This window comes from Myotis daubentonii, chromosome 12, assembly GCF_963259705.1.
Source record: "Myotis daubentonii chromosome 12, mMyoDau2.1, whole genome shotgun sequence".
Taxonomy (NCBI): Eukaryota; Metazoa; Chordata; class Mammalia; order Chiroptera; family Vespertilionidae; genus Myotis; species Myotis daubentonii.
The window spans coordinates 52557070-52571759 of NC_081851.1; the positions used below are offsets into that span (position 1 = coordinate 52557070).

General features: G+C 38.7%; 1 protein-coding gene across 11 annotated transcripts in view; it reads left to right on the forward strand.

Moving 5' to 3' along the window:
- NRXN1 (neurexin 1) overlaps positions 1 to 14690 on the forward strand; it is a 1007877-nt gene that overhangs the window by 487231 nt on the left and 505956 nt on the right. For all 11 annotated transcript variants that reach the window (XM_059659869.1, XM_059659870.1, XM_059659871.1 and 8 more), the window contains 3 exons: positions 5478 to 5600; positions 9410 to 9791; positions 11185 to 11375. In XM_059659869.1, coding sequence (XP_059515852.1) covers positions 5478 to 5600; positions 9410 to 9791; positions 11185 to 11375 — 696 coding nt within the window. The remainder of the gene's footprint in view (positions 1 to 5477; positions 5601 to 9409; positions 9792 to 11184; positions 11376 to 14690) is intronic.

Consider the following 14690-nt stretch of genomic DNA (forward strand, 5'->3'; position numbering starts at 1 on the left):
TGGAGATATAGATGTCACCTAACCTCCCATGAAGTTTTCAGTAAAATGAGTTTGAGTATTTGTACATTCCTTGGAAGATACTGTTTTCTTCATTAAATACATTCACTATTAATTTATGCTCAATACTTTTAAATAGAATTTAAAGTGATTAACAAAAGCAATTTTAAATAATTGGGGAGGAAAGCCTATGTGCAAAAAAAATTTTTTTAAAGGAAAGAAAAGAATGAAGTTGCTAAATTTATACGCACGCTCTAAATCTCAGTTTCCTGGTAGATAGAAATAAGGCAAGGTAGTCTGTTCCATAACTCACATGACCTCAGAGGAAATGACCTACAAAATCTTCAGAAAGAGTCTATGAATTTGGACCATGTAATTAAGGGTGTGTCGAGAATGCAGGCTAGAGGGCTGATAGTGCAGACTGACCAATAATGACAGCATTGAATACCTCTGGACCGTGTTATACATAATAAGTGATGTTCTGGTAAAATAGTTCTTAATGCATAAACTACCAAAAAAATGTGTATTTTTTAAACAAATCCAACTTTAAAGCAAAGGGTTACTTGCAAACAATATTTTAAAAAGCCTTTGCTGCAGTTTTCTGATGAAGAAAAACATCCTTTATCCAAAGAGAGAAATCAGCCCCCCTGAGGAGTCGGTGGAGCCTGGGTTTCCGGGTGATGCCTGCTTCTTTAACTGTGGGACAGCTCCCCCTTTATATGGTTTTCTAGTCCTTACGCGTGATTACAGGGAAGGGGGGGGGGTTCCTCTGCTTTAAAAAGAATTATAAAACCACTGCCCTCCTTTAGCTCCTGGATTTTCACATTGCACAGCAGTAATTGTTCTGAGTAAGGGAAACTTAGAGAGATACTGGGTCAGAGTCTTCCATACTGCCTGGCATGACCTGCTTATTTGAACAGGGGAGAGAATAATTTACCGCAGCCAAGAGAAAGGGTTCCTTAAAAGTGACTTCCTTATTTCACCACACAACCTTCTCTTTATTTTTGTTTTCTAAGTGAACTTGCCTGTAAAGCAGGGCCGTGTCCTGGCCCACAGAATGGTGCATTTACCGCTCCTGCCTGATCCTTGTCTTGATCATTTGATGCTATCTATGATCTATGAGGAATCCCAAGAGGACAAAAACAGAGTTCTTCCCCTTAAAATTTGACTACAAAATTAATAAACACATTTTTTAGGATATTTCAATCTTGTCCCACTGGTTTCATTTGAGTTGAGTAATAGGTCTAGAATAACTATCCTTAAAGTTCTCTCTGCCTGCCCAGGTCAAAACAAAAATGAAATTAAGAATAGTAAAAATAATAATATTGAACATTTTATAAACTTAGAGAACCCCACATTAGAATTGCAGTCTTTCATGTAGCCACAAGGTGGGCAAATAGTACAGATCAGTTCTGGTTCTTCCAAGAATGACAGCATTTAAAGTTTGCTACTGGAGAGTATATGTCTTTATCAGGTGTCCTTTTTTTACAGATAAAAATATAAGAAAGAAAGAAGGTAAATGATTTACTTAAGGTGACACAATTAGTTGATGTCAGTGGCAAAATCCAATTTCCACCACCTCCCATAGTGAAAATGGAGATGAAAAGTAATTAGCAAATGTGGTTATTAACCTGGCCCAAAACAGCTACCATCTTTTAAGTGTATCTCTTAATGGTTAAATCAATACTCTGTAAGAGCAGTAGATTTCAAAGAACTTGCTTAGCGAACTGTGAATCTCCCATTTCCTGCTGCTCATTAAATTGGGGTTATCTCCAACCCTCTTAGCAGCAAAGTCTTAGCACAACATGGAATTCATAAGTAGGTAAGTATTAACTGAAATTTGTAATATTCTCAATCTTTCTAAATCTGATTTTTTTAACTAAAAATTGAAAAATAATATTTCTGTGGCTTTAATAATGATTATAGTAAGAATCAAGTGTAAAATTACATACAAGTTAAAACTCCCTACAAAACACAAGGAGTGATTGTCTTTAAAATAGAAACAATGCTATGAACTTTTTAAAAAATCTTTAAAATATCGCTTACTATTTTACTCTGCTTGGGCTGCTATAACAAAATACCATGGACTGGGTCGCTTAGTCCACAGATGTTTATTGGCCATAGTTTTGGAAACTGACAAGTCCAAGATCAGATTTCTGGCAGGTTTGGTTTTGGGTGAGGGCTCTCATCCTGGCTTGCAGATAGCTGGCTTCTTTTTGTATCCTCACATGGTGGAGAGAAAGAACTCCAATGTCTCTTTCTCTTCTTATAGGAGCACTAATTCCATCATGGGGGCTCCAGCCTCATGACCTCATTTAATCCTATTTACCTCACAAAGGGCCCACTCCCTCATGCCATCACATTAGGGGTTAGCACTTCAACATATGAACAGTTGGTCCATAACACTCACATTAATGCTGGGAGAAAAATATTACTACCAATGAGACATGTTTTGATATCCCCAAAGAAAGAAGAAATCTGAAAAGGAATTCAGATTACTAATGGTTTGAGTGACTATAATTTTGCCATTGAAATCTACCCAAGAGGACAAATGATTCTCAAGCTCAAAATGTCAGTAGTTAAGCACCTTTTGCAAAAGTACCAATTCCATGTGTTTGTAAATGTCTGAGAATATGAGATCTCAAAGGTACTGTAAAGATTACCTAAAGATTGAGACCACCAGAAGCTGAATCTTTTAGCAGAATCCTGATTATGAGTGGATCATGCCCCAAATTAATGGTCCTTCCTCTATATCAGTATTCCTAGGTAGAGGTACAGTGTTTGATAGGGTTGTTCTTCCGCCATGACTTATACAGAGGGTGTGTAACATTTCCCATCATTCTGATCAATCTGCAAGTCATGACAAGGAGCAGATTTTTTACCCCCTTCATTCAGACGTGGGGATGCTAAAGTTTTAAATTGCTAGCCGGAGGTCAGGTAGCTGGGAGCCAGGATAATGCAAGGGAAAGTATGCAGGCATTGGGTAGGTTAATCTGGGATGGAACACTTCTCTATCACATTTTAACTCTATGGCCTTGGGACAAGTAGTTTTGGTTTTCTGGGCCTTCAGTTCCACATGTGTAAAATGATAATACTGTAAAGATGAAGTAAATGAACAGATAAAGTGCCTGGAACATAACAAGCATTTCCCAGCCCCCGGCTTCTTTCTTAGTAGCAAATCAAGGACGAGCGACCACAATTCTTAGCTCCCCTCCCGGTCCAGCGCACTCTTTATTACACTTCATGTTGCATAGATAGTGTTGTTTTGAACTGAGAATATTAAGTGCATTTTTAAAAGCCTTGTCTTCCAAAATCAATCTCTTCACATTTTTAATAATGCAAGAAAGGAGCTTGAAGTTGGCCCACAGAGATTTTTACGAACCAAAGGGTTATTTTTAATTGGATTTTGTGCCTGTTGTTATGAAAATCGTTGTTTCATAGATTAAGCATTATGACTTTACTGCAAGATCAAGCCCAGAATGGGGTATAATGATGATATCACCCTTATGCTTCTTTTTCTTGACAAAACACCTTTAAAATTAAGAGAAGGGGAGTGAAGCTGCTTCAAAAGCACATAGTTCTAAAGGGAGAAAAAAGATCTCCCCTGTAAAAATAGCTTTAAAATGATGTATTCTCTTTTCGAAGATCAAAACTAAGAATGACCCTCGCTGCCAGTAGGATGCTAAGATTCTGCAGAGTTATTGAACATTCCTTTTTTCACCATTAAAACTAAAAAGAGTTCCTTTAATGCTGGAACTTGCTTTCAACATTTGGTCTCAAAGCATTTTTGCAGTTGCTGAGCTAACAGGCTTCCTTTAGCTATTTCGTGATAAATCTCCCTAACACTCTTCTATCTGGACAAGCTTTTATTCATGTATCCGGATGAATTTAACTTTTCTAAAGAAACAACAAGAGACTGTTTCTAATCTTCATGATGGCCCTGTGTAGACATGAGGCCGTTTGTCATGCAAAATTTAGCTTAGATAACTGGCTCATTTTAAGCTCCAGTGAAACCCAACCAAGGAATATAGAACTTGTATCATCAGTGACATCCTAAGAGAGAAATCAGGGAGCTGGGTGGATAGTCTGCAGTACTAAAAGCAAACCATGAATGATCTCTTGTCGGACTGACTACTGAGGTTTCTTCTTGGTGGTTCCCATATTTATTTTTTTCCTCTTTTGTTCTCCTTTTCATTGGCATTTTAGTATGTCCTCCTGTGCTCCTTGGACATTAATTGGTTTTGTGGATAGAATTTAGTTGAAGAAATAGTGAAGCGAGTCCTGATCGTGAATTGGATGAAAGTCATTAAACTCAATGACGTCATGCATTGCATTATTGAAATGTACTAGAAAATTTCATGACTTTTAAAACACTGAGATCCATCAACAAATAGTGTGGATCTTTAAAAACTTTTCATTATTTTTCTCAGTGAATCATAATGTCAGATTGGTAGAAATGCTTATTTTCCTATGAAATCTTTCTAGTTATACTAAAAGCTATTTTCCCTTGATTTGTGTGTGTGGAAGAGGGATATTTGTCTAACGTTGTCATTTCAATAATTTCCACAGAACGACTTTCTGAGGTAATCTGTTTGTCCTCAGCCTATTTAAGTTCCATTTATCTATGGAATTTACACTTCTATAGATTCACTGGCAGTTACTTCCTTGGTTACACTTCTTGTCCTCTTTCTTTTAGTTTTTACCTGGGAATCCCTGTCCTCTACTGCTGTTTAATATCACTTTTTATTCCTTCCCACGCAATATGTGGCCATTTTTGGGGGGGTTCTGTTTTCTTCATTTTTCTAAGAGGCAATACTTTTACCTACACTCATCTTCTGTGCCTCCACTAGTTTTAGTTTTTAGACACAATACATTTAAGAACTTGGTGAACATAGGAAGTACATGTGGTCAGAGTAAAGAGAGCCCTCACTCAGTATAGTACCCAGAGCAATCTCCTCTAATCCAGCCAGTGGCCACTCCCTGAAAATGCTTAGCTAATGACCTATGGCCAGGTCTCTCCCCGAGGTCAGAGGTTACATGACTGCTAGCTACTACATTAGCAAGAAAGTGATAACTGCAAAAATCAGAGAACTCCTTAGAAAAGTAAAGGTGTGTGTACATGTGGGAGGCTTCCCAATGGTGTATTGACTGTGCCCATTTATGACAACAGGTTCATTCGCTTGTCTTAGATCAATGCATAGTGTGTTGAAGATTCTTCTTAAAGTGTCACACCAGAATGTCTGCTAACTTGTCATTTTCCTTGCTTGCTATGACTCTAATGGGCTTGAAAATTGATCCAGCCAGTCTCTTCTCTCTTGCTCTCTCTCCTTTCTCTCCTATCTCTCGCATTTCTTTTTCTCTTCTCTCTCCTCCCTCTCCCTCACTTTCCCCTTTCTTTGTCTCTTTCTCTCACTCTCTGTGAGGTTCATTTGTTTGACTGATGCTGAGTGTCCATAATGACTGTTTGGCATATTCTACAGGCAAAGGTCCCGAGACCCTTTTTGCCGGCTATAACCTCAATGATAACGAATGGCACACAGTGCGTGTGGTTCGTCGAGGAAAAAGTTTAAAGTTAACGGTGGATGACCAACAGGCCATGACAGGTAAACCCCACTGTCCCCATCACCCTCTCTTTTACTGAAGCTTTAGACTTTCCCATTTCTTGCAGGTGACTTTGAAAACCAGGTGCACAACTCGAAGCTGATACACATAGTTCAATTGTGTGTGCGTGGTTTGTCTTTGGTTTTCTTTCTGTTTTAAAAAATTATTATATGTATTGGGGTGAAATTGATTAATAAGATTATATAGGTGCCAAGTGTACATTTCTATGATACATAATCTATATATTGCACTGTGTGCCCACCACCCCAAATCAAATCATCTTCTGTCACCATATGTTTGACCCCTTTTATCTCTTGCTACCCTCCCCCCCATCCCTCTGGTAACTAGCATACTGTTGTCTGTATCTGAGTTTTTGCTTGTTTGTTGATTTGTTGCTTTCTGTTTTATATCCCACTCATGTAGCTCTTAGCTTTTTTACTGACTGACTTATTTCTTGTAGCATGGCTTTCTCGTTTTAAGCCTTCAAATTTAAGTTAAATATCAACTCAGGTATTTCCCCCCATTTCATATTTACCAACACAGCAGTCTGTGCAACAAATTCCTAACATTTCTCTGAGTGCTGTCATTATATATTTAATTAGTTCCTCACCTCGTTTTGCCTGCTTTCTTCTGAAAGACTGTGAGTTTTGTGAAAATGGGACCCATGTCTGCTCCTCCTACTGCTCTCTTTTTCATCACCTGACACATGCACAAACCACACACGCAGTCACTATAAGTGAACCAACAAGTTCAGTGTCAGGCTGGCGGTTGTTTTGCTCTGCAGCAGAAATTAGCCCAGCTCTGAGCAAGGCTGAATCTCAAGAAGCTGATCTTGCTATCAGTTTAGGTACAAAAGATTTTATTTAGATATTGAGATTTTTATGTAAACACACCATCCGGTTGGGTGTTTTTTTCTATAGGAAATTGTCATCCATTTGCTATACCCAGACACTTTGATCAGAGGCATTCTGCTCATTTTAAATTACTCTTCCCACTAACTCTCTGGAAAAGACTGGATTTTTAAATGGTGCCTTAAAAAATTTTCGCCTTTAATGTCCTTAATTTTTTTTCTTAATATATGTGTATAAGAGTAGAGGTGGCTACATTATGTATAGATGATTAAACACTGAAATAAATTCTGAGGAAAAATAGAGTTTTTAAAAGGCAGCCGTTAATGTTTTCTTAGTGGATAATGGCTTTGAGGAGCTAATTCTCTCCCTGGAGCAGGCGTAGCCACCATTACTGTCAATGCAATTTATATCTGCTTATTAAACAAAGAATAGGCTCTTGAACAAGGGCCATAATGATTTTCCTTGTAATTGGGCCATGGTGGCTCCACCACTGTTTTTGTTATTTATGCTCTGCATACATATCCTATTCCTTTGAAAAGAAAACAGACATTAGGTGCTATTTTTATCACTGAACTTCTCAGTCATCCTAAACAAAATGTGTTTCACTATTTCAGAGCTGCCAAGAACTTGACAATTTGGGGATAATATTTAATTTTAAGCATTAGGGATATTTTTTCTGGATATTTCTTTCCTATCATTTGGCTTGTTAATGGAATTTTTAAGAAGAACTATGACAATTTTAGGATTGGGGAGGATTCACTGATTTAAAACTCAGATTTTAATATCATGAAAAATATAAAAATCAATACAAGCCCAAGTGATTTTAAAGCTTTTTATGTTTTTCATTCTGTATGGCTTGTTAATTCAATGTTACTGGTATCTCTAGAGTTTTATATTTGACAATTATTAAAGGCTCATTTGATTTGCCACCAAAGAGAGAGTTTTCCATAGAGCAGTGTGGAGGTCATTGAACAAGAAGAACTGAAGGAGAGAGAAATGATATCCTACAAGAAACCAGAATTGCTAAGAATTTAATCATGTTTTTGCATCAGATAAACAAGGAGGAGACATCTTGGGGAGGAAGGAGGAGGACTGACAACTATATACAGTGGTATTTTCAGCTTTAAAAAAAAGTTTGCAGAGAGGGGATTTGAACAAACCAATGACTGATAAGAAGACACACCCAGGGTGACAGGACAATTGTTACCAGGATCAAGGACTAGTAATCAGGTGTAAAAATTAAGTAGAGTCAAGTTCAGATTAGGGGCAATATTTTTACACAAATAAGTTTATAAGCATCAATTAAGTATGTAGACAATTTTTCTTGCACAACAAAGAGAAGGCCTTTTATATTTACTTACAGGCATTTCCTTAAAATGCCACCTAATATTTTACTGTCCTGACTAAAGACATGGAAATCTGTCCAGCTGGTTGAAGGAGAGCCACATGGGTGGTTATTCAATCTTTATTACACCTGGGGGAAGGTCCAGTGAATTTTCTCCGGGTTTGATACTGGGATTGGCTCTAATTAATTATTTTATTAATATCATGGATGATGGGATAGTGTAAGCTTAATAAATTTTCCAATTATGCCGAATTGAATAGTGAAGTTAGTAACCAGAAGAACTTGATTGCAATTGTAATGACCTTTTTGATTTTCAGAAGAATGCAAATGTCAGTTTAATTAAACAACAAGATGCTGGGAGTGAGTCACTAGCAAAGATAAGGTACTTTATATTGTATCTTAAAAAACAAGCTTACATCTTTTTTATGTAATTTATCTTCAACCCTAAAGGTAGGTGCGATCATCACTCTGGAGGTAAAGTGATACTAGGTTGGCTCTCAAAGGGGTTTATAGAGACATTTGGCAGGACGAAGAGGGATGGGGGATGAATTGAAGAGTGAATCACCATATAAATATGCAACCAAGCTTCATACTTAAGTGTTTAGAGATTATAACTTTGGTAATGTGGACTACTTTTACTGGTATTCTCAAAATTGGACATACCTTGAATTTGTGCTCAATTTAGTTTTCCAAAACGTAAGTGCAAGGAAAGTGGCATAAATCATGGAAATTATTCAGCACAGAAAAAGGAGGGTGAAAATGACATACTTCAAACACATTTTCATGGTTCATTATTGGAAACATAGTCAGTAGCTTTTCATTATTTTAATTGGTGATAGGAAAATATACAGTCACATTATTTTCTTTTTAAGAACATTTCTTATACAGAAAAACATCACTATGAAGCTGGAATACATCACTTTCTACTGGGTTGATTTAGGACAATCATTGTCTCTAACCCCTTCCCCTGTCTTCTTTCTTTCCTTCCTTCTTTTCTTCTTCCTTCACTCCTTCCTTCTTTCCTTCTTTCCTCCTTTCCTTCCTCCCTCTCTTCCTCTTTCCCTTTCCTCCCTAGCTTTCTCCCTTACTTCCTTTTCTTTTCTCTCTCTCCCTTCCTCTTAAACTTTCTCCCTTTCTCCATTACTCACTTCCTTTTTTTCTTCTACTTTTAAAAAATATATTTTTTTATTGATTTCAGAGAGAGGAAAGGAGTGGGAGAGAGGTAGAAACATCAATGATGAGAATCATTGATACGCTGCCTCCTGCATACCCCCTTCTGGCCCGCAACCCAGGCATGTGCCCTGAACTGTAACCTCCTGGTTCAGAGGTTGATGCTCAACCACTGAGCCATGGGCCCTTCCACTTTTTAAAACCCTGTAACTTTGTCTAATGAGGACAATTTTTACTAAGGCTAAAATTTGAACAGAGGGAAACCTGATCTAAGAAAGTTGTATTATGTGTTTCAGCCTTGCCTTTTAACATCACTTCTGTGATTTTACTATATATAATTGAATATCAAAGAGGTATTTGGATTCTTCTATCTTAAAATATGATGTTATAAATTGAAAGTGCCTTCCAGATATGGAAAATAATAATGCATGATTCTCCCATGTAGGTCAAATGGCGGGCGATCATACCAGACTAGAGTTTCATAACATAGAGACTGGCATCATCACGGAACGGCGGTATCTGTCTTCTGTCCCCTCCAACTTCATTGGACACCTTCAGAGCCTGACATTTAATGGGATGGCATACATTGACTTGTGTAAAAATGGTGACATAGATTACTGTGAGCTCAATGCCAGGTTTGGCTTCCGGAATATCATAGCAGACCCTGTTACCTTCAAGACCAAATCAAGCTATGTTGCCTTAGCTACGTTGCAAGCCTACACTTCTATGCATCTTTTTTTCCAGTTCAAGACAACATCCCTAGATGGACTAATTCTATATAACAGTGGGGATGGAAATGACTTTATTGTGGTTGAATTAGTTAAAGGGTGAGTATATGACAGTCCAATGACAAATGAAACTTTGGGGGAAATGGGCCTCCATTTCCAAAAACATACATTCAGCAAAATGTATTGGCTTACAAGGCCATGGGCAGGGGTATACAAATAATATATTCATTTAAATTATGTAAGTATCTTATAAATTAATAGGGGTATTGTGTAGTCTTTTACACCTACATTTCCATATGTGAGATGTTATATGAGATATAAATAACATCAGGTTCTAATTTATGCTATGCATTCCATGAATCTTACACTTCCAATGTGGATTGCCTTACTATCACTAAGCACACTATAATTCTACAAAATAATTCCTACAAATTTGTAGGCTAATTTTTGCTACATTAAATAGATAATTCAAGTAATCAGACTTCTTCAATTTTACAAACTCCCATTTAACTCAAGCTGAATTCTATGTCCAAATTCCTTGAAGAATTTAGAAGGATTTTTGTGAAATTTCCTTGAAAGTGTGATAAAAGTTTTATGTAATTTAATTAATATGGGTATTCATTCATTTAGTGACTATTATTGCATATTTACAATGGGCTAGATAATGTTCCAGGAAAATATATATATATATATATATATATATATATATATATATATATATATATATATACTCCTGCTACCCCATGCATATCTCAGATTCCACCAACCCCAAGGCACGCATATGCAAGTACTCAATCCTAGGGGCTGTAGGTGAACACATAGATAGAAAAGAAGCACTGTGAAAAGTTTTCTAAGATGATCATGCGCAAAGGCTTAGTGTTTAGGGAAAATATGAAACGTATGAGGCAGGGGGTGGATAGTAGAGCTGAGACTTGAAGGATGAATCCACATTTCCATAGAGAAGCCGGCATTCAAGGTGGAGGGGAAAGCAGTGCAAAAAGCTGAGAGGAATTACCAGTCATTGTGGTTAGCCAAGGCTTGAGGGAGGCGTGAAAGAGGGAATGATATATACTTTCCAAAATCATTTGGTCTGGCCCTGCCAAGGCATTAGGGGTGAGGCAATTCAATGTTTGACCAAATATAGCAGGCTAATTTTTAACTTGATAATTTTGTATGGCCCATGCGTGATGCTATAAATATCCAAATGGCCCTTGGCCAAAATAAAAGCTTCCCCAACCCTGGTATAGACCCTAATTTTAAAAATATATATTTTTTCATTATTCTTTATAGTGAAGACAATAAAGAATCTGCCTTACTGATGCAGAATAGTGTTTCCTTCTCATTAGCTGAGTTTTTATACAAGTCACTCACATGACTTCTAGCAAGGACAGAGCCACCTGAAAGAAAAATTCTCCTCCTGTAGCATCGAGTTTGACTCCATAAAAAAGTTCAAAAAGTGATGGCATTTTCCCACTGTCCTTTCTCCCCCCAGGTACTTACATTACGTGTTTGACTTGGGAAATGGTGCTAACCTCATCAAAGGGAGTTCAAATAAACCTCTCAATGACAATCAGTGGCACAATGTGATGATATCAAGGGACACCAGCAATCTCCACACTGTAAAGATTGACACGAAAATCACAACGCAGATCACCGCCGGAGCCAGGAACTTGGACCTCAAGAGTAAGTGCACCGGGTCAGAGCAGCGGACATGAACCCCATGGTCGCCACTCACCTGGCAGAGCTTGGGTGTGTGTGTGTGTGTGTGTGTGTGTGTGTGTGTACCTTCTGCAAATGCTAACCAGAATTTCATTTCCTGCATATAATTAATAATACAACACACAAGCTTCTGTTCCCTCTTTAATGTGGCAGATACATGCATTTTTAATAGCAGCTCAAAACATGCAACACCTAAGAATGCATGCATGATTAAATTTTAAAGGGTGAGAGAAATGTGTTTGTTTCCATATTATAAAGAAAAATAGGCATTTGCAAATTTCAGTTTGCAATCAATGTGGAGTCAAGATAAACAGATACCTAAGGAGTTTCATCAAGAGTTTATTTGTTTTCTTTCCCTGGTGAGATGTCCTAAATACGTACAGCCCCACTGGCCAACCGGGGTCTGAGCCTGGCTTATGCCTTTGTGCCTACCACAGTGAATCCTCCCACCACACATGCACCAGTGGGAATGTTTCTTTTACTAGCTTCTAACAAAGTCTTAGCAGACATTTTCTTTCCTTATTGATACTTGATTTCTCCAAGTGACCAATATAAACATCTTGGAAAACCTGTCAATAACAGGAAAAAAAATAACACAAGTTTCTATCTCAGTGGGCTTTTGTGAATTGCTAAGAACATATCTACTAGTATCAATCCCACCACATTTTTTATAATATATTTTTATTGATTCCATGGAGAGGAAGGAAGAGGGAGAGAGAGATAGAAACATCAATGATGAGAATCATTGATAGGCTGCCTCCTGCACACCTCTCCCTGCGGATCAAGCCTGGAACCTGGGTATGTGTCGTGGTTCATAGGTCGGTACTCAACCACTAAGCCATGCCGGACAGGTGATCCCATCACATTTAATAGGACAACCAGCATTGGACGAGGTATCATTAGCATTTTATTGAGCTCGGAATGACTTGCCGAGGGATAAAAATACTGGTACAATTGAGCAAAGACACGTTCCCAGTTTTTTGTTTTTTTAATTTTTTAAAAATATATTTTATTGTTTTTTTACAGAGAGGAAAGGAGATGGATAGAGAGCCAGAAACATCGATGAGAGAGAAACATCGATCAGCTGCCTCCTGCACAACCCCCACTGGGGATGTGCCCGCAACCAAGGCACACGCCCTTGACTGGAATCAAACCTGGGACCCTTCAGTCTGCAGGCTGATGCTCTATCCACTGAGCCAAACCGGTCAGGGCACGTCCCCAGTTTTGACCCAGGCCCCTCTGTTGCTGCTTCTGCCCTGTCCTGGATGCATTCCATAGTCCTACAGGGACCCTCATGGTCACATTTTTACTTGTCAAGATGTGTTCACTTGTACTGATGTGATCTTTCCCTTTGATTCAAAGAGAATATACATGGGGCAGCTAGGGAACTGGAAAGAGAAAACCCAACAGAAGTCTTTCTAGAGAAAAGTCCTCTTTCTAAATCAGATAAAAGAAGAAAGAAAAGTGTTTCACTTTCTGTAATTACAGAACTTATTTATAATCACCCAACACCTAAAATAAGTGGTAAGGGCTGTCTCCCTCTCTCAGAGTGGCCTCTTGTTAACTTCAAAGCCATCTTGTTTGTGCCCACAGATCAAGTAGCTCAGCTCAAAAGGTGAAATGCAATTCAAAGGAAATGCTGCTTACCAGGCCAACCCTCTTTCTTGTCTCTGACTGAAGGGAATAGAGGGCATTTTCTGCCCCTGATTTTTTTGTGCCCCGATGTACACAGCAGGCTCAGGCAGTCACTGTGAAGGAAAGGGAGAGATCGTGACACTGAGTGTGCTGGCCAAGCCAGCCGCCAGCTCAAAGCCAAGTGCTGTCCTGTTTTCCCGTAGGGAGGGACCTCAGGAAGCATGAGTGAGCCTCACTAGAAACTGGGCACTGTGTCCAGGACTAAAATGGTTGGAAAAGAGCAGTTCAAGGTCAGTTGAAGTATGTGACCTGCACAGACCTGCCCATCCAGGGCACAGAGAAGCAGTGCCAGGTAGTGGGTAATGTCTCATCAGACAAGTAGGGCACTGTCTCTGAGACACATCGTTTTTCCTTCCTACCTACATGCCTACTGCCAATGCGGGGCTTATCACATAGGACCGTCTATATCAGTGGTTCTCAACCTTCCTAATGCTGCGACCCTTTAATACAGTTCCTCATGTTGTGGTGACCCCCAACTATAAAATTATTTTTGTTGCTACTTCATAACTATAATTTTGCTACTGTTATGAATCATAATGTAAATAGCTGATATGCAGGATGTATTTTCAGGGGTCGCGACCCACAGGTTGAGAACCACTGGTATGAACTCTTCACTCGGCACTGAGCAGCACTGCTGTCTTCCGTGCCAGTCATGAAGGATTCAGCCACTCCAGTCTGTCTTGGACAGCTTTTATTTTATGCTTTTTTTTTTTTTTTTTTTTTTTTTTGCCTAAGAGCTATATTCTTATAGGGTTAAAAGAAACTCATCAGGTTTATTTTACACTCTCCTTAAAGTCACTTTAGTTCTTCTCAAAGTGCAGTCAACCAACTTAACCCCATCGGAGTCACGTGGAGGGATTTACTCAATGCAGATTCATGGGCCCCACCTCCCACAGACTAAGAGTGATGCGCGCAGAACAGGTGTCTGTATTTTTAAAGAGCACTCACTAATCTAAACCCTGTGCTTTTCAAAGTCCGGAAAAATGCGGTATCTTTGTTGAGGCCAAATTTAACTCACTTTTTAATTTTAGTAAAAATCCTGGCTTTGCCATTTTTGTCCCCTAAGAATTTTACTTGCTTTGTTTTGTTTGACCAGTCCTGTGCTGAGATGATATGGGATGTCTGGGGATCATGAAAAGTGTTTTTATTTCTCATGTTACCATCTCTTAAAAAGACACTAGAGGGCGGCATATGGCCACAAAACTTGCCATCTGGGATTCAGGACGGGGAAACCTCAACAGGCTCCTTCTGTGCTAGGAAGCAGAATTTCTTTGTTTTCCCACCATCCCAGATCCCAGTTAGCCTTCTGATAATGCATGATTTCGCCTATGGCTCTGTTTCATTATATGCATTGGACCTGACAGTAGAAATTTGAAAGCTAGGGAACATGTGTGCCAATCCCTACCTTGACTTTGAAGGAGATGGTCAGAAATGGGCAGCAGTCGAATGATCTTTCTCTGAAAAAGAGAATTCTATGCAGGTGACCTTGTTCAAATTATGTTTCCTGACACTGCCGGGTCCTCAGGGGAGGTGTGTCTCTCCCTGCTGACACAGTTTTGCTTTCATCTTTATTTCCCAGCTGTT